Source organism: Trifolium pratense, linkage group LG1 (genome assembly GCF_020283565.1).
Source record: "Trifolium pratense cultivar HEN17-A07 linkage group LG1, ARS_RC_1.1, whole genome shotgun sequence".
Classification (NCBI taxonomy): Eukaryota; Viridiplantae; Streptophyta; class Magnoliopsida; order Fabales; family Fabaceae; genus Trifolium; species Trifolium pratense.
Genome location: NC_060059.1, coordinates 38,672,735 through 38,695,899, shown reverse-complemented (window position 1 = coordinate 38,695,899; position 23,165 = coordinate 38,672,735). Strand labels below are relative to the sequence as shown.

Here is a 23,165-nt window from a genome sequence, read left to right as displayed (position 1 = left end):
ATTAAATTTCCAAACTCTAACCTCATTGTCTTTGTTTAGACAATCCAAGATTGGAGAGAGTAAGTCAAGAGATATATCTTTACTTTCCTCAAGAACAAGAACCATTATGGTTTTCATGGAAGATAAAACATTTTCTAGATGATGTTCCCTGAAAGTTTCAAACGGAGCTGCTTAGAACCATGTTCAATGTGATGTTTGAGTACTTCCAAGCTGAATGCTGATGCCACATTATTTCATTTGTAACTATGGAAGTCATGCTAATCCGAAATAGGAAAAAGTTTCAACAGATAATCACTTCATTTGTATCTAAGTAACTATGGAAGTCATGCTAATAAACATACATACATGTATGAAGTTACGTTGTAAATATTTTGAAAGATAAAAACTAATTTGGCACAAAAGTTTCAATAGCTACTCGACCACTTTTTGCGGCTGCTACGACCACTTCTCTCACTAGCACTTCACAGCCCTATGTTGTGGCAGTGCAGGGCCGCCACCACACTACGCTGCTGTAGCAGTTCTAGAGTGCGCTAATGACAAGATAGCAATTCGCCTTGAATAGGTTGTAAGCTGTGCTGGACATTTTTGAAGAACACTTTCCGCCAACTTACGAGCAATTGGCAAAACTACCTGAATCATAATGACAGCAACTACGACAGTTATAAACTTATAAGCAATCCATAATAAAAGGTTTCAGTTTTATAATCTATTAAAAATAATAACATTAAGTTTCCAAACTCCAACCTCATTGCCGTTGTCTAGACTATCCATGATTGGAGAGAGTAAGTCGAGAGCTGTATCATCACTCAGACCACCTTCCTCAAGAACAAAGACCATTATGGTTTTCATGAAAGAGAAAACTTTATCTGGATGATATTCCCTGAAAGTTTCAAACAGAGCTGCTTAGAACCATGTTCACACAGTTTGCATCCAAGGTAAAGAAACCACTACAACTACAATTACTGCTGCTTCAAGTAATAATTTCATATTAAATTCAAACCATAAATAAATAATTTCATCTAATCTGGACTATTAGTGTGAGAATGGTCTTATATTATGGGACAGAAAAAATGGAAAAAGATCTTATAATGATATCAGCCATTAAAATTCACAACCAATTGGAACATCAATCCTACCATTCAGTCAAAAGCACATTTCTCAATGCAAGCATCTTAAGATTATATCATGCACGACGTTAAAAAAAAAATGTTATTCGAGAAAATGCCAAAGTACAATATCCCCTAGAGATATAAGCCTAAACATAACTTACAGAGTTTTAGTAATCCTCACCTACAATTCAATTTTGTGAGGTCGTTCAGCCTAAAATCTAAGAAATGCAATGAAAATAATACGTATGCTATAATGTTGGACCTGTAAGGAACAACTCTTACATTATTGTCTTAAAGAAATTTTGAAACATCTCAAAAATGAGGGCATCACATTGAAGATCCAGCATTACCTCAAATAACCTGATTTTTTCAAACACTTCAAGGATCCAAATCCTCTCTTCGTACCATCGGCTTGACTTATCATGTAAATTTTCAAATGAAAATACAATTAATCTAAAGACTTCCTGAAAGAAAATGACACCATGAAACAAACTCAACAACATAATTTGTAAAGAACAGTACAATAGAATTCAATTAATCTACACCAGAAAATAATCAAGCACACCATCATTTGGTGATCATTGTAAGGAGCATCAGGTGCAGTGATTCTTGTTAACTCAATTAAGCAGGAAGTAACTGCAACTTTGACATCAACATCTGAATGTCTCATAAGTTTATCATCAACTAATGCTTTCAAAGATGGAGAGAGTGCATTTTGCATAGATTCAGTAGGTAGTTGTTCAACCCTTCGTAGGCACCTTCCAACTTTCTGCAGTGCCAAGAAAAAAACGCAATATCATAGATAGCGACGCATAGTGCAACAGAGTAACTATTTAATTAATACTTTGTAGGCACATGCAATTAATATTTTGGTCAGCAAATTAATTAATACTATGTTATACTACAACAGAGTAACTATTTAACAAGAAAATTTAAACAATGTTTTTAGACTAATTGCATTTTTTGCTATGTTATTAATCTTAGATAGCGGCACATAGTGCCAACCCCCAAAAATGCTATAGCAGATAGCAAAATGACCGATATTGTGAAGACTAAAAATCCATGTACAAAGTATTAACAACATAGATTTTTTGTTAAAATTAACCCCCAAAACGAATATACAGTATTAACAACAATTTAGGAAAAATTAAAGTAGCAAAATATTCAAACCCACATCGAAGACTCAAGTAACTGTGGTTATAGCAATTCACAAACAAATTCAATGAGTGGAACTCAGACAGTTATGTAAAATTAAAAAGTTAATGAATTCCTCCAGCATTATGCTCGAGGAGAATTTCATCAAAAACTAGTATAATGAACAGAAAATCTCAGTATAATGAGACTACGTGATATATACAATGTTGTCAAAATCCAATCCTACCTAGGATCAAGAGGGATTGCCAGATCATATAAAATGCAGTATCGTAACCAGGATTGCTTAGGAATATATTTTTCTTTTTTTCATTCCCATAATATTTGATCCAGTACAACGAAAAAAAGTCACAGATTGCGCAATCCACACTAAAAACATAGTTTATAAACAACACTGAGACTGCTCAATCCAAGTAGACGCCTTTTACAAAGGATAAAACCGTGAGAGCTTACACAAAACCCAAACATGGTGGCCAGGAAGGGGTCGAATCTATATCGCGCTCGAGGGCTGACCCTTTAGCCCCTCGACTGGGGGCTACTATTCGGTATACCAACACATTGCTTGAAAATCGATTTTAAGTGTAGTTTATAAACAAAATTCCCACTCTTCAACATAACAAGGCAAGAGGTTCTCTAGGTATAAACAATTGTAAAATCTCAAATATTCTCAACAAACACAAAATTGATGCAATTAGGGCAAAAACAAAGCCAACAACAACATCCAAAATCATTCATGAAAACCTTACAAAAAAACCCATGCATCAAAGAAACAAAATAAAAGAAGCAAAATGGGAGAAAAAGCACAGAGTACTTACAAATAGAAGAAGAAGTAGGTCTTCGATGGAAGAAGGAGGATCAAAGAGCTTGTTCCCAGCTTCTAAAAGCTCCTCTTCGAGCTCCTTGTTGGCGGAAGCCATTGTTGACGAGAGAGCAAAGTTATGAATGAAGAATGAGAAGTGAATTTTATAGTATCGGATTTCATGAGTTCGTAAATTTACGTTAAATTTTGGATTTGGAATCCGACATTTGGATTTTACAATTTTTATAAGGCATGAAATCCATGTGGCTTTTATTTTTCCTTTTCAATCGAAAATAAAGTTGGATTCTTTTTCATTTTTTGTTTATGGATTCTTTAAGATTGCATACGCGTACGGCTCCGTTGGATGAACATGATATTCGATGCTCAAGAGGGATTAAGAAAATCGCATCATTCATTGCTGATTGTTGGTGGGGATAATGAAATGAGGGGCCATCTGCTGACTTTCTTTTTAGTTTTAAAAACAATTTCTTTTTATTTTAAAATGTCACATCAGCAATTTTCAACCAAAATATTAATGAATGACAAACAACTGCAAAATGGACTAAATTGGGATTAAAATCAAGCAATTGAAACTTGGAGGGTAAAAATCGAGCACTTGTAGATATCTCTTCGAGAAAATGCCAAAGTCCCACATCGCTTAGACATATAAACCTGATCATACATACCTTACAAAGATTTGATGATTTTTAGGGGTATATCATATTCATCCAACGGAGCAGTACGCGTATGCGATTTTAAAGAATCCATAAACAAAAAATGAAAAAGAATCCACAACTTTATTTACGATTGAAAAGGAAAAATAAAAGCCACGTGGATCCCATGCTCATAAAAATTGTAAAATACAAATCTCGGATTCCAAATCACTTAAATTTACGAACTCATAAAATCCGATACTATAAAATTGACTTCTCATTCTTCATTCACAAATTTGCTCTCTCTTTAACAATGGTTTCCGCCAACAAGGAGCTCGAAGAGGAGCTTTTAGAAGCTGGGAACAAGCTCTTCGATCCTCCTTCGTGTGTCGAAGACCTACTTCGTCTTCTATTTGTAAGCCTGAAGAACATTACAATAGAATAGAGTTCAATTAATTTACAATAGAAAATAATCAAGCACACCTTCATTTGGGGATCATTGTAAGGAGCATACGGTGCAGTGATTCTTGTTATCTCATTGAAGCAGAGGAGGCAAGTGCAACTTTGACATCAACATCTAAATGCATTTTAAGTTTATCAGCAAATAATGCTTTGAATGATCATAGATTCAGTGGGCGCCTGTTTCACCGTTGATAAGCATCTTCCAACTTGCTGCAGTTCCAAGAAAAAGACGCAATATCAAAGCACAAGTGATTAATATTTTGGTCTACAAGATGGGAAATTAATTAATACTATGTTATACTACAACGAAGTGACTAACAAGGAAAGGTAAACAATTCTTTTTCGAATTTTTGCATATTCTGTTAAAATACAGAATTAACAACAACTTACGAAAATTTAAAATGCACAAAGAACAAGTAACAGAATATTCAAATCCACATCAAAGACTCAAGTAACTATGGTCATAGTGATTCATAAGAAACAGAATTCAAAAACAAATTCAATGAGTAGAATGCAAACAGTTATGTAAAAATAAAAAATTATTGATTTCCTCCAACATTGTACTGCTCGAGGAAAATTACAACAAAGACTAGTACAATGAACAGACAAAAACAAAACTAGTATAATGAGACTATTTGATATATACAATGTTGTCAAAATCAAATCCTACCAAGGACCGAGAGGGGTTGTAAGATCATTTAAAATTCTGTATAGTAATGAGGATTACTTAGGAATGTATTTTTCACCTTTTCATTTCCATAATAATTGTTCCGGAAACAAACAAGTCAAAAATTGCTTAGGAATTGAGGAAAAAAGTAGTTTATAAACAACATTCATACTCTTCAATCCAACAGGACATACCGATGTGGACAATACTTTGGAAATGCAATGCGATGGACTTGAGGTCGGAACATGGTTCATGCCGCACTCGAGGGCTGATAGATCCTTTAGCCTCTTAAACCATAGGGATATTATTCCTGTATGCCTAAAAAGTCCCACATAGTTTAACAATTAAGACCAATGATAGTTTACAAGCAACACCTATACTTCTCAACCCAACAAAACCGTGAGGGCTCACACAAAGCCCAAAGCAGACAATGGGACCGTTTGAATTAACTTATTTTTGAGCTCACGAAAAATAGCTTAGGCAAATAAATAATGAAAATTGTATCTTCATAAGCTATTTTTTCATAATCTACCTTGACAAGCTTATTAATTATACATAAAAGCTTAGTATTTATTTGCATAAGCTAAAAAATACTAGTAAATTCAAACGGGTCCAATAACAGGAAAAAAAAAAGTTTTTTTTTGAATAACAGAAAAAAAGAAGTGAAAATGCTTCTAGGTATAAACAATTGTAAAAACTCAAATATTCTCAACAAACTCTAAATCCATGCAATTAGGGGAAAAACAAAGGCAACAATAACAAGTAAAATCGATTCATGAAAACCTCAACGGAAGAAGGAGGGTCGAAGATCTTGTACCTAGCTTCTAGAAGCTTCTCTTCGAGCATTTTGCGATGGAAGAAGCCATTGTTAAAGCCGAGAGGATCAAAGAGAGAGTGAAGTTTGTATTTGAAGAAAATTTTCGGAACAAAAATGGAACTTCAATTTATAGTGTCTCTGATATTTGGGTTTGGGTTAATTATACTCTTAACTCCAAACTTTCTCAATTGGGATTTGGTCCCTATTCTTTTCGGAGAATTTCATTGGCCACCCTGTCTATTTTCTAGCACGTCCTATGAATTTACCAAAATATCTTTGTCCCGTGTTTAGGCAGTAGATATCCCGTGTTTAGGCAGTATATTTGCTATTTTTGCTACTTAAATAGCGGACGATATATATTTTTTTTTTGTTTATAACTCTCTGGTTCCTAGGGAAAAGGGGCCTAGTAGTCCAGAGTTCGGCCGCGAGGTAAGTAAAATCTGACCAAGAAATTGTTCCACCCAGGAATCGAACTCGGATTCTCCCAAAATCCGTCATTTTTTGTGAAACTCATTAACCACTTGAGCTCAATGACTTGGTTAGTAACGGACCATATTTAATTACAAAATTTATCATTTTTATAACATATACTACTTAAGTAGTAAAAAGATAAAAATGTAAAGACGTAGGACGTGTGAGAAATAGGGTACGGTGTCAAAAAAATCTCTTTTTAGCAGTTTTTTGCACTTCACTTTTAACCCTTTATTTTGCACTTCAACTATAATCAATGTTAGATTTTTAGTCATTAACTTTAGATCGAACAACTAAGATGAGTAACTGCATAACGCAATTATTGCATCAAATTTTAGATTTGTTTAAAATATACTATCTTTTTTTTGTTGATATCATTACATAGAGGTTAAAATATATGATTTAGGAATATATAAAAAAATGATTTAGACAAAAACTCTACAATTTGTGTTTTGATCACAAATATTTTTTTATATTATTTTTTAAATTGTCATCATTATAGTCGTATAATAATGAAGAATGATCGAAGTTTCTTTTTTTACAATTATTCAACATGTATACAGTTTTTTTTTAAAAATAAAATTGTTAAGGTATCTTGGTTGTATTATAATTTTCAAGAAAAAAAAAACGTGTATTTGTATTATATGACTTATGACTTATATCGCAACATAAATAGCGAACAATACTTAATTTTCTTTTCATTTTTCTCAATTGAAAGATCAAAACAACATAGTTTGTTCATACTTTCGTCCTAAATCCGATGAAGATCATTTTAAATCCTTTCTGTCATCAATAAATAAGTTGACTAGGTGATGTGTGAGCACTTCCAAGCCGAATGCTGATGCAACATCATTTCATTTGTAACTATGGAAATGGAAGTCATGCTAATCAAAAATAGGTAAAGTTTCAACAACTAATCAATTTATTTGTAACTATGGAAGTCATGCTAATATGAACATACATGTATGAAGTTACCTTGTAAAAATTATTAAAGATAAAAACTAATTTGGCACAAAAATTTCATGCTCAACCGCTTTTCGTGGCCGCTATGACCACTTCTCTCACTGGCGCTTCCCGGCCCTATGTTGCGGCAGTGGAGGGTCTCATCACCACGCTACGCTGCTGCAGCGGCTCTATAGTGTGCTACTGAAAACATAGTAACTTCCCTTAAATAAGGTTTAAGCGTTGTTGGACAACTTTGAAGAATACTTTCCCCCAACTTTCGAGCGATTGGCGAAACTACCTGAATCATAATGACAACAACCATGACAAATATAACCAATCCATAACGAAATATGTTTCAGTTTCATAATCTAATAATAACATTAAATTTCAAAACTCCAACCTCATTGTCTCTGTTTAGACTATCTGAGATTGGAGAGAGTAAGTCAAGGGATATATCTTCACATTCTTCAAGAACATTGACTATTATGGTTTTCATGGATGAGAAAACATTTTCTGGATGATGTTCCCTGAAAATTTCAAACAGACCCGCTTAGAACCATGTTCACGCAGTTTGCATCCAAAGTAAAGAAATCTCTCACACACTACAACTACAACTTCTTCAAGTAATAATTCCATATTAAATTCAAACCATAAACAAAATGATTTCATCTCATCTAGCCTATTAGTGTGAGAATTCTATTTTATTAAGGCACAAAGAAAAAACGGAAACAGATCTTATAATTAAGGAACAATGAGAGTACTTAGAATCAATAATGACATCAGCCATTAAAATTCATAACCAAATGAAACATCAACCCTACCATTCGGTCAAAACTCAAAAGCAAATTCCTCAATGCAAGCATCTTAAGATTATATCATGTACGACGTTAATAAATAAAAAATTGTTATTCGAGAAAATGCCAAAGTCCAACATTGCCTGGAGATATAAGTCTAAACATAGATTAAAAAGTATGGAAAATCCAAGAAATGCAATGAAAAAAAATACATTCTATAATGCAACAACTCTTACCTTATTGTCTTAAAGAAATGCTGAAACATCTCCGCAATGAGGGCATCACATTCAAGATCCAGCATTACCACAAATAACTTGACTTTTGCAAATACTTCAAGTATCAAGATCCTCTGTGCATACCATCGGCTTGACTTATCATGTAGATTTTCAAATGAAGATACAATTAATCTAAGGACCTCCTGAAAGAAAATGACACCATGAAACTCCACAACATAATTTGTAAAGAACATTACAATAGAATTCAATTAATTTACAATAGAAAATAATCAAGCACACCATCATTTGGCGATCATCGTAAGGAGCATCAGGTGCAGTGATTCTTGTTAACTCAATTAAGCAGGATGCAACTGCAACTTTGACATCAACATCTGAATGCTTCATAAGTTTGTCAGCAATTAATGCTTTCAAAGAAGGAGAGAGTGCATTTTGCATAGATTTAGTAGGTGACTGATGAACCCTTGATAGGCACCTTCCAACTTGCTGCAGTTCCAAGAATAAAACGCAATATCAAACACATGCAATTAATATTTTGGTCAGCAAATTAATTAAATACTATGTTATACTCCATCCCGCCTTAATTATAAGCAAATACAGTATTCCTTTCTTCAAATTCTTTGAATAACTAAAGTATATGGTCTTTAATATAGACCAAATACATAAGTTATTTAAAGAATATGAAAAGAGAATTTTTGCTTATAATTAAGATTGGAGGGATTACTACAATAGAGTAACTACTACCGTCGTCTCTAAATATAGGATTCCGTGACTAAATCACGAGAATTAAGAAAGTTGAAAGTAGTAATAAATTTACTGATAGTAGATGTGGTTTTTTCAAGTTTATCCTTCGAGAGAGAGAGTCTGTTTAGGTTATTACCATAGCATTTATTGTAAATTGTAGAAAAGGGGTAAAACAACCAGGGGTATGTTGGTAAAGAAATAATTAATGTGGTTGAATATTCAAAGAGGGTCTTATAAAAAGGGACAAGAAATTTTTGCAAGAGAGTCTTATATTTAGGGACAGAGGTACTGTATTACAAGGAAATTTAAACAACGCTTTTAGACTAATTGCATTTTTTGTTATGGTGTTAATCTCAGATAGTGGCGCATAGCACGGATCCCCAAAAATGTAATAGCAGTATAACGGGGATGACCGCTATTGTGAAGACTAAAAATCCATGTATAAAGTAAAAATAAATCCCAACAACATACATAAATACTAACAAATAGAAAAATACACAATTATTTCATAAACGGCACTAATACTCCTCAACTCAACGAGGCGTTTTTTTACAAGGGTCACTATGAAGCACGGACACAGACACAAACACCGGACATGACACAGACACGTTGACACCGATAATAATTTGAGAAAATAACATAATTAAGTGTAATCATAAGTCGTGTCCGTGTCAGTGTCGGAGACCGACACGGGACACAACTGATCTGCTTCATATAAAACTAGGAGGACTTACACAAGAACCAAAGCAGACAATACTTGAGAAACGCAACGTTGTGGACTTAGGTCACAACATGGTGCACCAAGTAGGGGTCAAACCTATGTCAAGACCGTTTAGCCCCCTTAACCCCTTCACTAAGGTTACTATTCCGGTATACCAAAAAAAGTCACACATGCTTGAAAATCGATTATAACAACTTATAAGTATAGTTTATAAACATGAACCTAACGAGACAAAAGGGTCTAGGTATAAACAACTATAAAAACTAAGAATCAATGCAATTAGGGTAAAAAAATAGCCAACACAACATGCAAAATCATTGATGAAAACCTCACTTCAAGAAAACCCACATGCAGCATAGAAACAAAATGAAAAAAAGCAAAATGGGAGAAAAGAGCTTACAGATAGAAGACGAAGTAGGTGATCGACGGAAGAAGGAGGATCGAAGAGCTTGTTCCCAGCTTCTAACAGCTCCTCTTTGAGCTTCTTGTTGGTGGAAGCCATTGTTGCAAAATGTGCTTGAAGAATGAAAATTGAAGTTATATAGTAACGGATTTTACGATTTCGTAAGTTTTAGATTACTACTAGGTTTACTGCGAATAAGGTATCTGATTTGCAGGAATGATTGAATTTACGGTGTTCGGTAAAATTAGTTGTTGAACTAGCTTTTATAAGGATGAAATGAAATAAAAAAATATAAATTAATATTTAATTTTTTCAATAAGATGTTAGAGGTAAAATTGATAAAAAAAATGATAAGCTGACCCGTTTGGATTAACTTATTTTTGAGTTTATGCAAACAGTTTATGCAATATAAATTAAATTTTATGCTATTTTATAAGTTCACGCGCGGTGAAAATTGTATTTTTTTAAGTTATTTTATCATAAACTACTTTAGAAATTTATAATAATACATAAAAATTGCATAAGCTGTTTGCATAAGCTCAAAAGTAAGATAATCCAAACGGGTCCATAAGCTATTAGCTTGTAAGCTACTTGAAATAGCATTTGAAAAATAAGTTATAAGCTACTAAAATAAAATATAAGCTCTTTTTTAGCCAAATGAACTTATAAGCTACTCCAATACAATACTATATAAATGAGTGTACCTCTACCTCTATCGGAATTATTTTGCACATGCATCCAATAAATATATTACCATATCAATGAATGTACCTCTACCTCTATTGAAACAGAATCGTTTCATGTTCTTTCATCGATTGATTATTCCTCTCCGTTCGCATCTCTTTCCAATCGTGTTTTTAAAAGATTATTATATTGACTTTATATATTAATTAAAAAATTAACAGAAATGAAATTTCATATATTCGTATATAAGTACATAAAATTGTAAAAAAAGAAAGAAAGAAGGATATAAGCACATAAAATATACAACAGACACGATGCAAATATTTAATGGATTTTCAAATATAAAATAAAAAATATTTTACAGAAATACTACATTTTTTAAAACAGTTAAAGTTAGTAAATAATTGTTAACCATGTTAGTATTTTTCAAAACTCACTGAGTTTTTGAAAGATTTTTTTTATTACATCAACTTTATTAATCAATTACAAATCATTGGATCATGTTAGTTTGGATTCCTTTTCAATTTTTATGGATTCTTTAAAATTGCATACTCTACATATTCCGTTAGATGAATATGATATTTGATGACCAAGATATATTAAGATAATCACATTATTTACTACTAATTGTTGGTGGGGATAATAAAAGGAGAGGTCACATGCCGACTTTCTTTTTGGCTTTTTTATAAATTATTTTAAAATGTCACATCAATAAATTTTAGTCAAAATATCAATGAAGGATTAATAAATGCAAAATTGAGTTAGAGTCGAGCAATTAAAATTCAGAGAGTAGAAAATTAAGTATTTGTGAAACTTAAGGTACAAGATTAAACAATTATAAAATTTTAAACGTGATTCCTAATAAATCACTTTAGTTATTTGATACTCAAATCTCGACCATTCATATTTAGTTTTCAACACGCTTTGAAAAAAAATAAAAAAATGATGTAACACCATGTGGTGTTACTCTAGTTATGGTGATGATGACAACTCTTAAATCAACTTCATTCAAAAACATAAAAATCAACTTCTTACCAAAATTATTAGTTAGTTTAATTCCTTCCCGTTTTGGAGCGGACAAAAGGAAATAATATCATAGTGAGAATCCAGGGTCCAACACTCTCTAAAATCACACATGTATTTAGAAATATACTTCCCTAGGATATGGTATAAAAATTGTGTCAACATAATTAATTCAACATTCACATTCTATAGACAAACAAAAGTTAATACTTTTTCTCCATAATAACATAACATAGAATACAATCCATTTGTAACAAAACTTATTTATATGCAAAGTATACTCTTCAAAGATTGTCAAATATTCATTTTATTAGACTAAGATGGAGCATAGGAAAGTGAAAGCAACTTAAATATGATAGTGAAAATTATTACTTTGACTAACTATTTTATTAAGAATCTCATCCCATCGAATAAGAAGGTGTCGGTAAGTTGATTACTGTGGTCTTAATCTTCGTCATCATGTTAATACTGTTGGTGATTCCTTGAGAACCAATTCCACTATCCTTCAAACCCTGCAACAAATCATATTTTGGTATTTTAGACAGTTAAAAAATTGTTAAAACCACATTAGGCCGCAATTTCAGACGGCTAATAGCTGCAACAACGCAACTATGACCGTAACTTAGCAAGATGGAGGGAAAATATTGCACCTGAAAAGGGAAGTGATCAGGTCCGCGAGCTGGTGCTGAATTAATTTGAACCGTTCCTGTCTCCATTAGATCGCTTATCAACATTGCCTTGTTTATGTCTTTCGTAAACACGCATCCCTGCGATACACATATAAATCAGGTAAGGGTTAAATATAGTTTTAGTCCCTGTAAAGTTCACGATTTTTCAAGTTTAGTCCCTACATAGATTTTTTCAAGTTTTGTAATTGAAGATTGTGATGTGACGCCATACCTGAAGGCCAAAATTGCTAGCATTACAATGGTGAATTCCTTCTTCAACAGAATTTATTCTAATAACCGGCAAAACTGGTCCAAACGGCTCTTCCCATGCAATCCTCATATCGGGACGAACATTATCCAACAACAATGGCCATATGAGATTTCCTTCCCTTCTGTATTCTTGGCAGAATGTTGCTCCTTTCTTCTTAGCATCCATCACTAACCCTTCAATATAGTTAGCAGAAGATTCCGTGACAACCGGTGTGATATCGTTGTCATCCTCAGGAGGTCCGACAGTTAACTTTGCCACTTTATCATTAATTTTCTTTACAAGTATGTCCGCAACCGATTCCATGACCAAAGCAACCTTAACTGCTGTGCATCTTTGACCACTGAGGTTTAATGTGAGTTAGTTCCAATCAATGAAGTTTTGAAATCAAGAAAACATGGAAGTTTCGTGCGGAATTATAAGTTTGTGAGTCTGAACGACTCATGAGGAATTCTTCAATAATAATGATGGTACGATATGTGCGCTATTGTTACCTGTAAGAGAACCCTCCTTTCACAATGTTAGCAGCTACCAAATCCAAGTCAGCATCTTCAAGAACAATGCAAGCATCTTTTCCACCTAGCTCCATTTGAAGAGGAATCATTGCAGACTTCTTTGATATTGCTATTCCAGTGTCTCCGCCCGTGAAACTGAGGTTTAATGTGAGTTAGATCCGAAAATGTTTAGTTGCTGTAATAAAATGCATCTCTTGTAACAGTTGTATGATAGAGAACTCTTAAGAACTTTTTCTAGCATACAAAGTATTTCTTATTGTTTTGTTTCTTGCTTGAACCTCTTGTAGGAAGTTGTAAATGGTTATCAATTCAAGATTCAAATCAAGAATCCGAAGACCTGTTTTTTGAACCGTGAATTAAATCTTATTATGAATTGTAAGATAAGTTACAATTAAAAATAAGATAATCTTAAGTAAAAAGAAAGTGACATAGCTAAACTATAAGCTGATATATCATATATGAACCTCAAAATAATTCATGATTCAAGTCATAAATCAAATGACATAACAAAAGTGGCTAGCTATACAAAATCGACAACAAAATGTGACCGATGATACTAAGTTTAGGTAGCGATTCGTTAGAATGGAGACGAAATTTATGTCCAGAATAGATACAAACTAGAGATTCTGATCGAATAAGTTCAGTTTTGTATCAAGATAGCTAAAGAGCGGAACAATGATGATATCAAGATAGCTGAAGAAATAAATATTACCTTATGCAGTTCACCCCTGGATGCATTGTAAGAAAGTCACCAATCTCAGAACCCTTTCCTGTCACACAACTAATAAGACCTTTGGGGAAGCCAGCCAAATGAAAGCAATGCACCATATGTAATGCGGCAACAGCGCCCTATTCAAAACACATTTGGTACTTGAGATTTTATTTAAATAATCGTAAAACTATCGTTATAAGTATCTTCCGCTTTGTAATAATTGTATTCGGCCCATTAATCAGACTCATTACTATAAATATTTTCAACAACGTTATGATAAAAGTATTAGTTTCTGCACTCTATTCACTGCTTTGAAATATATCAGAAATATTTTCAACAACGTTATGATAAATATTAATATGTATATGGTCTATGAATAGTTGTATATGATACCTGGGTTGGAGGTTTAAGCACAATGGAGTTTCCGGAAATAAGAGCCGGAGCAATCTTTGAAACAGCTAGATTGACAGGATAGTTAAAAGGTGGAATGGCTAAAACAACTCCAAGTGGAATCTGCACACAGAAAAATTTCTTGTGAGGAAAATTAAAACTAACTTAGTTACATGACTATATAAAAAGTACGAATCACTACTCACCTTCGAAGTGAGACAGTATTTTGTTCTATCATTTCCTGGAAAACTATCAGAGACCAAAAATTTTCCTTCGCCAAGAACTCGGACCCCTTCTTCGGCACAGTATGACACTAAATCCCCTGATCTAACAACCTGCATATATAAAAATCATAGCATTTAACATGTTACACAACAGTTGATATGAAAAAAAGTGCAATTGAAGACTCAAATGGCCAAATGTGCTAAGCAATATAGGTTTTAAACAACATTCGGCAACTGCAGATATGGCCACAATATTAATATTTTTGATGTCTCGGCAACATCACTGTGAGCTATGAAGCATTGACACAACCACCATACATGACACTACAGGTTAGACATTAGTAGAACCCACTTGGGTTGGTCTGGTGTTATTGGCTCGGGACCTGGGAGTGAGCTCCTCCTTAAGGTCTCAGGTTCGATTCTCTCTAGTGCCAATTTGGGTGGGCTAATTTAGCTTCTTTAAAAGAAAAAAAGGGTTAGACATTGGTCTTAATCTAAGAAAATTGAGGTGATTGAACGTAACCCCATGTGTCGGTGTCAATGTTAGACACCGGACACACCTTTAATCTGAAGTGTTGGTGCTACATAGACTGATTGCATCATTAGTATTTGACTGTAATTTTCCGCAACATCAAGAATCACGAAAAAACTACAATTTAAAAACCTTGTGACATTCTTCATGTAACATATTGTTTTTGTAATCTTGACACATTCGGAATTATAGTGAAAATGTCTCACATTTAGGGACTAAAATATATCTATACTTGTATAATTGTTTGTTTACTCATAGTATGTTACATGAGTAAACCGAATTGACAAACCACAAACGAACAAAACACCTTCGAGGACCAAACTGATTAACAAAAGACGCATTTAGATATGTCTTTGTAATTTTGATACATTTAAAAACTATTGTGACAGCACCACGCTGCCGCACACATATTTAATGATCAAAATGATTAACAATTGATTGCTAAAAGTAAACATGAAAGCAATAAAGAGAAGATAAAAAACTCTACAATCACTAAATAAATGAAAAGTTAAAGTTTTGTACATACTTCAGTAACAGCATCCTTTGCTGGTTTTGCAATCTCCTTAACAAGGCACTCAGCAATAGGTGCTTTGTGTTCCTTCAATATTGCAGCAGCCTTATGAAGCAACTCAGCTCTTTTCCAAAGTGGAGTTTTAGCCCATAATTTTTGAGCAGTTTTTGCTGATTCTATCACCTTGTTAACCTCTTCTTGTGTACAAGCTGTTTTTCATTTGGATTAAAATGAATTAATATTCTAAATGGTAGTAACAACAAAATTTAACATCTTTGATAAAAAATAAATCAGCAAACAAATTAATATTCAACAAGATGATGATGATGATGATGACATAGATCATGCATATATACCTTGAACCTTGAAATGAACTTTTCTAGTGGTTGGATTGATGATAGGAACATATTTTCCAGATGATGATTTGTTCCACTGACCATCTGAGTAGTAATTGAAAACATCACCATCTATAATCTCTGCAAATATGTCACTCCCTGCCATATTTTTTGTCAAGTGATGATTTGATTATAGCCTTTGGACTTTAAATATATAATATGTGTAAGAATATATAGATACACGTGGCTTGAGAAGAGTACATCTACTCACTATTTTGCTCAAAGAAATAGAAACTTCACTATCATACTATATGATTTATTTATTTATAAAAGTCTTATGTGACATAGTATTAGACAGAAATCTGTGTTCTATTATACCGGGTCAATAAACTGTGTTACATAGTATGTTGCTTACACCTAATATTACTATTTTAGTCTAGTTTAGTCCTTTGACACCGATCAGTGTGCACCTGTAAGAAAATATTTATATGACAAAATCTAATTCTATTACTGCGGAGATTTTTATGCTAGATTATTACCTAACAACTATTTGAACCACTATATAATTTTTTTGACTGAATATTACTAAGGAATTTAAAAAATTATTATTGAAGTGCAAATGTTTTGTAGTATACATATTTTTTAACATGGAAATTGACGTTGGTATAGATATACTCTATGGTGCCGGTCCAACTGTGGTTTTCAAAATCCGGAGGCTGATCATAGCAGCTAGCATTTCAAGCTTTAGGGTCTGTTTGGTTCGGGGTTTTTGGAGGGGAGGGGAGGAGAGGTGAGAGAATATTTTAAATGTTTTGTGTTTGGTTCAAATTTTATGAGGAGAGAGGAGGGGAGGGGAGGTGAGCAAAATCCCTCCAATAACCAATTTTTGCTTCCCCCCAAATTGGGGGGATTTGGAGGGGAGGGGAGGGGAGCTTCTTAAAATTTTACTAAACTGACAAAATTATCCCCAAAATGTTTTAAAATTCCCATAATATCCTTATTACAATTTTTATTATTAGGTTACAAACACGATTGCCCTTCACTGTGTTCTGCTTGCTACCACTCGTGTATGATGATTGATTTTGTTTCTTCTCAATTTTCCTGTGATTGCACTGATTTTATTTCTTGTCGTGAATCATATATGCTGGTTATTTGTTTTGCTTTTTACTTCATATATGCTTTCTATTTTATTGATGGTTCGTTGCTTTTTTTATTGTTTCTTATTTTACTTTTTTTGACAGAACATAGATTGATTCCTCTAATTTATTCATCCCCGTTTTATGGTTTTAGTGGCTATGTATTTTGTTGTTTTGATGTAATCATAGAGATATTAGGTTCCTAGACCAAACCAAAAAAAAGTTTCTTTACCCAAAAAAAGAGAGAGAGATTTTAAAATATGAGTGTAATAAGATTTTAAGGGTAAAAAAGTAAAATATTTTTAAAATACCTCCCCTCCCCTTACGAACCAAATATATATCTAATTAAAATACCTCACCTCCCCTTCCCTCCCATCTTTTGAACCAAACATGTATTTAATTAAAATACCTCCCCTCTCCTCCCCTCCCTTCCCCTCCCCTTTATTAAAACTCCTCCCCTCCCCTCCCCTCCCCTCTGTTGAACCAAACAGACCCTTAGACGACAAGGTATTTGATTTACTTTTTGGGATTTTGTTCAAAAATTCATCCGGGACTTATAATTTAATCTTAAAAATTCAAAATCTTGTTCTTCCAACTCCTCGTCTCCATTAGGCACCGCTGTAACGAGTCTAGATTTGTGTCTAGTAAGACTTGTTTGCTCACTAGCCCCAGCTGCATCACCAACAGATTCCCAAGTCAGAACAGAATAGGCTCTATGGGTACATATCGGCATATTGCCACAAATTTAATTTGTTACGTCCAGGAACATACTGCTATAGTTAAAAAACTTCTGTTTAGCATTGCGTACCAGACTACCATTTTAACATTCAACCTATTCTTCTTTAGTACATTGGTCGACAATATAGACCGAGAGAAGACTCTATGCAATGCCCGTGTATTTGTATGTGTAGACGCACCTGCTCTTTTAAAAAAACAAATTCGAGATGATGTTCATGCCCGTGTATTTGGATTTGATAAGTTAAATTAAAAGACCAGTTGCAAGCTCCAAATATCATTGTCTTAGGATCCTCATGATGTTCATCTTCTAAGCTTATCCTGCTTTACTAATTTGAGATAGTAAAATTGTTGTGCTTTAATATCAAAATGATATATCACTTGGTTTACGCTCATCTTCCATGTGACCAGTGAGATATGAAAGGCACTTATTAATCACTTCTAGATGATAGTGTGAATTGTCTTCAACAAAAAAAGGCACGATCTTCTGGTTAATCTCAATCCAACTACACCCCGGATTCTTCTTTAATCTAAGCTCTTTCATCTTTGATCTCACCATCCGTACCTCATCCCATTTGCCGAAAGAAGCATACATATTCGATAAGATGATATAGGTTGATGAATCATCAGGATCCTTGTCAATAAGTTTTTCTGCAATTTCAACCCCTAAATCAATATTTTTGTGTAAACGGCATGCAGAAAATAAGGTGCTTAGCAGCTGAACATCATTGCTGATTTCAGGGTTTCTTTGTAGAATCTCATAAGCTTCATGTAATCTTCCAGCACGTCCAAGAAGAGCAATCAAGCATGAATAATGTTCAAGTCTGGGTTTGATACCGTACACATTGATCATTTGATTGAAATGATATAATCCATCGTCAACCAATCCAGCATGGCTACATGCAGATAATATGGCAAGAAAAGTAACTCTATCGGGTTTCACATTTGACGCCAGCATTTTAGCAAAAAGCTCCAAAGCTTCATACACCTGACCATGAGACCCATAAGCGGTAATCATGGAAGTCCATGACACCAGATCTCTTTCAGGCAAACATTCGAAAACACCAAATGCTTCATCTACAGCACCACACTTTGCATACATATCAAGGAGAGCCCCCATAACCACTTCATTGTTTCCCAAATTTCTCTCAACAATCAGATTGTGAATTTCTTTACCTTTCTCTAGTGCAGCTAGTTGCGAACAAGCTGCTAAAATACTGGTGAAAGTAATAGCATCTGGTTCAACAAATGATTGTCTCATTTCATTGAAGAGGCCAAGGGCTTCAAAAAGTTTCCCTTGAGCTACATATCCCGAAATCATAACATTCCAAGAAACTGCCGTTGTCTTTGGTATCAATTTAAAGATGTTTTCAGCTGACTCAACCTTTCCACATTTGATGTACAGATCCATGAGTGAGCTATTAATAAAAACATCAGGCTGTATTCTGTTTCGTATAATATATCCATGAACAAATTTTCCCTCTAGTAGTCGCGCTGATCGTGAACAAGCCATTATTATACTGCTCAAAGTAGTCAAAGTTGGCTTGACTCCTTCACTGTACATTCTCTTAAAAAGTTGAATGCATGAAAAGCAATCACCTTTGAAACCATATCCTGAAATCATCGAATTCCAAGCAACAACAGTCTTTTTAGGCATTTGCTCGAAAACCTCTATAGCCATTTCCAATTGACCACATTTTCCATACATGTCAACAAGCGCAGAGCCAACATAAGAATCCAGCTGAAACCCACTATTAACCAACTCCTTATGAATTTCCCTTCCTCTATCCAAATCAAAAAGCCTAGCACACGATGAAATAGCAGTTGTGACCGTAACCGAATCAGGCACAAACCCAAATCTCCTCATCATACCAAAGTATCGTAAAGCTTCTTCAAATTTCCCACTTTGATAATAACAAGAAATCACTGTATTCCAACACGCCACATCCTTATCAGGCATTTCATCGAACATCTGAACAGCATACTCAAATGCATTACATTTAGCATACATACCAACAACAGAACTTCCAACAACAATGTCCATCATTAAACCAGTTTTAATCAAACATGTATGAATCATTTGCCCTAACACAACCCTACAAAGCCCACCGCAAGCTTTAAGAACACTAGGGTATGTATAACTATCAGGTTTCAAATCAGGATAATGCATCAACTTATCAAAAAGCCCTAGGGCTTCAACATACATATAATTCTTAGTATAACCTGCCATAAGACTATTCCATAAAGTTATCTCAAAAGGCTTTTCAATGGCATCAAAAACATGTTTTGCATAATCATACAAATTGCAAGAAACATATAGACTAATCAAGTTTTTGCACAAAAAATTATCATTTTGTAAACCAAAAGTTACAACTTTGTTATGGATGAGTTTTCCTTGCTTCAATGACTTGGAATTCACACAAACCCTTAAAATGGGTATTAGTTTTCTTGTGTCCATATTCAAGTATACAACAAAAGATACAGTAAATAAATGCAAAAGGGTAGATGAATCAAAAGGTGGAAGAACAAGAATTGCTTAAAGATTGAAACTTTAAGAGACCCAAAATCATTTTATTTTCACTGTGATAGAAGATGGATTCACCATTCTATTTTTTTTTTCTTCTGAATTTTGAGGTTTTTAGGAGGATGAAGATTATTGTTTAGAAAAACAATAAGGTGGGGGGTTTTAGCAATAAGGGTAGTGCATAAGTGAGGCCCTTTTACATCTATGGGCTTTAATTTGTGAGATCTTCTTTTCACACCCCCTTATCAAAATACCCCTGTTTGTTGTTCAGGAAGCGAACAGAATCCGCTAGATATGTAGAGGACGGGGGAAAATATTCAAATTCGACAAGGTTTTAGAACTTTACGCCCCCCAAAAACCCCGCATGGAAAATTAGAACTTTTTCACATCCGCTACATAAGTAGCAGATGCCTATGAGACATATAAACACACACACACAAAAAAAAAAAAAAAGATTTGCATTGCAACTTTAAATTTCATTAGGAATATTTTTATTGATTTTATTATAACAAAAATCAAAATTACAATAGACAGAAAAAGTACATAAAAGATTCTCTCTTGGGGAAAAAGTAAATCTCGACCAATGTCACTCGGTTAGTCATAACAACCCAATAGGCCCCAAAAAGTCTCTCGCCGATTAACATAATAATCTCAATTTTTCTCACTAAAGAACATGAATGAGATCATTATGACTAACTAACGACATACTATGAGGCCGTTTATGCCTAAAATAACGAAACTACAAAAAACACTAAACTGATAAATGGGAGAATGAGAAGAAATGAAAATTAGAAAAAATAAATGTTTAATTTATAAATTATTTTGGTTGCATTTGATTGGTTGAAGCAAGTTAACGGCCTCTACTTCTAACAAGTCATTTTTAATCACATGAACTTATAAAATAGTATAAGCTAATATGAGCTACTTTATTTTTTTTACAGCAAGCTAAGCTATTTTTATTCCTTGACAAATAGACCTAAGAATGAATTTAGCTAGGTGCGAAAACTTTGAATGATGCAAAGATGATCTAATTCCAATATCTTTATCCTTAATTACGCCAAAAGAAAAAGTTGTGTCATCAAGAAAACTTAGCAAAGATGTAGAACTCTAGTTCAAGACTCGAAAGTAGTGTTAAGAAAAGTATGACACTGCTCACTGAAATTTCAGAATATATTATAAAAAAGCTTGGTATATAATCCTAGAAAGTTAACTGAGGAGAAACACATTTTCTTATGGTCAAATGATTAAATGTGCCAAATGCAATGGTCCCTTTCATGGAGATCAAAGAATTGAAAAAGGTACATTGTGTTGGCCTTATAATGTGCCTATTCAACATGAGTAAATTAGAAAGTTTGCACAGATTTTTAGTTTGTTAATTTAGACCCACGAAAATACAATAAGTTCTGGAAAATTGGTACCCTCACTTATATATTATAAGCAAAAATTACTTTTGAAATTTATGGAATAATTTTTTATTTTATTTTATTTTTGGCAAATTTATGAATCATTATTGAGATAATTGATGTAACATTATTGAGAAATACAAGGCTATATGTTGAATTCAATTGCCTTTAGTTTGGCTCAACCTCAATCAACTTAAAATATTTTTAGGTATAATTATAAATATGGCATAACATTTTTTATCAAATCGTTGATTATAGTTCTAAGAATTGATTTTTGTTCCGACATCTTCAACTATACTGTGATTATTCATTCCTTATGGTTGGTGAAAGTAATAACATTCTCAGAAAATTATGCTTTTTAGGGTTGGTACCATATAAATGATCTTGCAACAGATATTTGTTATATATTGGTGTTGGCCTCCCACACAAAACGGCAATAGTAAAGTTGAATGTTTTCAACTGGTCAAATATTGATTGGGTAGAAAGGAAATGTGTCGGATATATTTATTGTAAACACCAAACTTTTCCGGTTATTTTAATGTTTCTACATTGTACTACTACTATGTTGGTGTCATTTAAGATAGATAGATACTACATGCATGGTTGAGTAACTTAGAATAAGATCTTGTAAAAAAGTATATATAGATGGATGTATTAGAATTGAGTATTGTGTCTAACTCATTCTTATAAAACCAACTTGTAAGAAAATAATTGTCTCTACTTTATAAATCTTTGTCCAGGCTAACGATCACATCCGATGTGGGACTTCTTAACACGTTGTGAATAAATGATTGAGTAACTTAGAATAAGATCGATCTTATAAGAGATTTATATCATCATTAGAGTGTAAAATTGCAATAGTTGTTGAATTTGATGTGGTATAGTAGAGCCATGAAAAAAAATGTTCAACAACTTCAATTTAGTTACACCATAGTATACATTAGTACGTGTTTAAACTTTATCAAGTGAAGTAATACTATCTACTATTTAATACAGTTGCAATCTATTCAAAATCAAATTGATCGATAATGTAGAAATGTGTTACATAATTAAATAGTTGTCATAGATGTGCTATATAGTACTAATGTACACAAGTAATAAATTAAAGGCACGTTAAAAATGATATATATATATATATATATATATATATATATATATATATATATATATATATATATATATATATATATATATATATATATATATATATATATATATATATATATATATATATAAGAGATAAATATGTATGTGTTGCAAGTTGTAGTCTTGTAGATATCACTAATGGTTGTCATCTGCACATCTTTGAATTGATATGCATGCATGGAAAGTGATGGCTACCGATATTTTTGGTCCAACATTCTTGCATTAATTTGACCGTACAATTTCAATTAAACTTCATATGGTATACTAGTAGTACTAGTAGTATAACTAATCAACTTGGCTTAATTATAAAGAAAAATGACTCAAAGAAAGTTGATGTTTGACTTCGGTTTACTTATAAATAATGTCAAAGGGTGTTTTTATTTACTTTT

General features: G+C 33.1%; 4 protein-coding genes across 7 annotated transcripts; all 4 read right to left on the bottom strand.

Moving 5' to 3' along the window:
• Window positions 1-268: 268 nt before the first annotated feature.
• On the bottom strand, window positions 269-5,812 carry LOC123915697 (sister chromatid cohesion protein PDS5 homolog C-like). 4 transcript variants are annotated; one of them, XM_045966903.1, is made up of 8 exons: window positions 5,660-5,812; window positions 5,037-5,160; window positions 4,228-4,385; window positions 3,077-4,134; window positions 1,675-1,878; window positions 1,392-1,573; window positions 745-880; window positions 269-630 (listed from the first exon to the last, which is right to left on the bottom strand). In XM_045966903.1, the coding sequence occupies exons 4-8, from the start codon at window positions 3,176-3,178 to the stop codon at window positions 502-504; spliced, it is 753 nt and encodes a 250-aa protein (XP_045822859.1). In that variant the 5' UTR covers window positions 3,179-4,134; window positions 4,228-4,385; window positions 5,037-5,160; window positions 5,660-5,812; the 3' UTR covers window positions 269-501. The 4 variants fall into 4 exon arrangements, with proteins under 4 accessions (XP_045822859.1, XP_045822866.1, XP_045822873.1 ...); XM_045966910.1 differs by lacking the exon at window positions 5,037-5,160; XM_045966917.1 differs by lacking the exon at window positions 3,077-4,134 and having other exon boundaries at window positions 4,197-4,385; window positions 5,660-5,807.
• Window positions 5,813-6,987: 1,175 nt separating this feature from the next.
• On the bottom strand, window positions 6,988-10,310 carry LOC123915722 (sister chromatid cohesion protein PDS5 homolog C-like). The gene is made up of 5 exons (XM_045966935.1): window positions 9,968-10,310; window positions 8,385-8,588; window positions 8,106-8,287; window positions 7,476-7,602; window positions 6,988-7,373 (listed from the first exon to the last, which is right to left on the bottom strand). The coding sequence occupies exons 1-5, from the start codon at window positions 10,067-10,069 to the stop codon at window positions 7,245-7,247; spliced, it is 744 nt and encodes a 247-aa protein (XP_045822891.1). The 5' UTR covers window positions 10,070-10,310; the 3' UTR covers window positions 6,988-7,244.
• Window positions 10,311-11,835: 1,525 nt separating this feature from the next.
• On the bottom strand, window positions 11,836-16,026 carry LOC123915688 (NADP-dependent glyceraldehyde-3-phosphate dehydrogenase-like). The gene is made up of 9 exons (XM_045966892.1): window positions 15,854-16,026; window positions 15,513-15,706; window positions 14,437-14,565; window positions 14,234-14,353; window positions 13,841-13,977; window positions 13,108-13,263; window positions 12,578-12,956; window positions 12,328-12,444; window positions 11,836-12,189 (listed from the first exon to the last, which is right to left on the bottom strand). Exons 1-9 carry the CDS (start codon window positions 15,996-15,998, stop codon window positions 12,076-12,078), a joined length of 1,491 nt encoding a protein of 496 aa, XP_045822848.1. The 5' UTR covers window positions 15,999-16,026; the 3' UTR covers window positions 11,836-12,075.
• A 141-nt stretch (window positions 16,027-16,167) lies between these two features.
• On the bottom strand, window positions 16,168-20,321 carry LOC123915678 (pentatricopeptide repeat-containing protein At5g27110-like). The gene is made up of 2 exons (XM_045966880.1): window positions 17,462-20,321; window positions 16,168-16,574 (listed from the first exon to the last, which is right to left on the bottom strand). The coding sequence occupies exon 1, from the start codon at window positions 20,159-20,161 to the stop codon at window positions 18,068-18,070; it is 2,094 nt and encodes a 697-aa protein (XP_045822836.1). The 5' UTR covers window positions 20,162-20,321; the 3' UTR covers window positions 16,168-16,574; window positions 17,462-18,067.
• Between the last annotated feature and the right edge of the window lie 2,844 nt (window positions 20,322-23,165).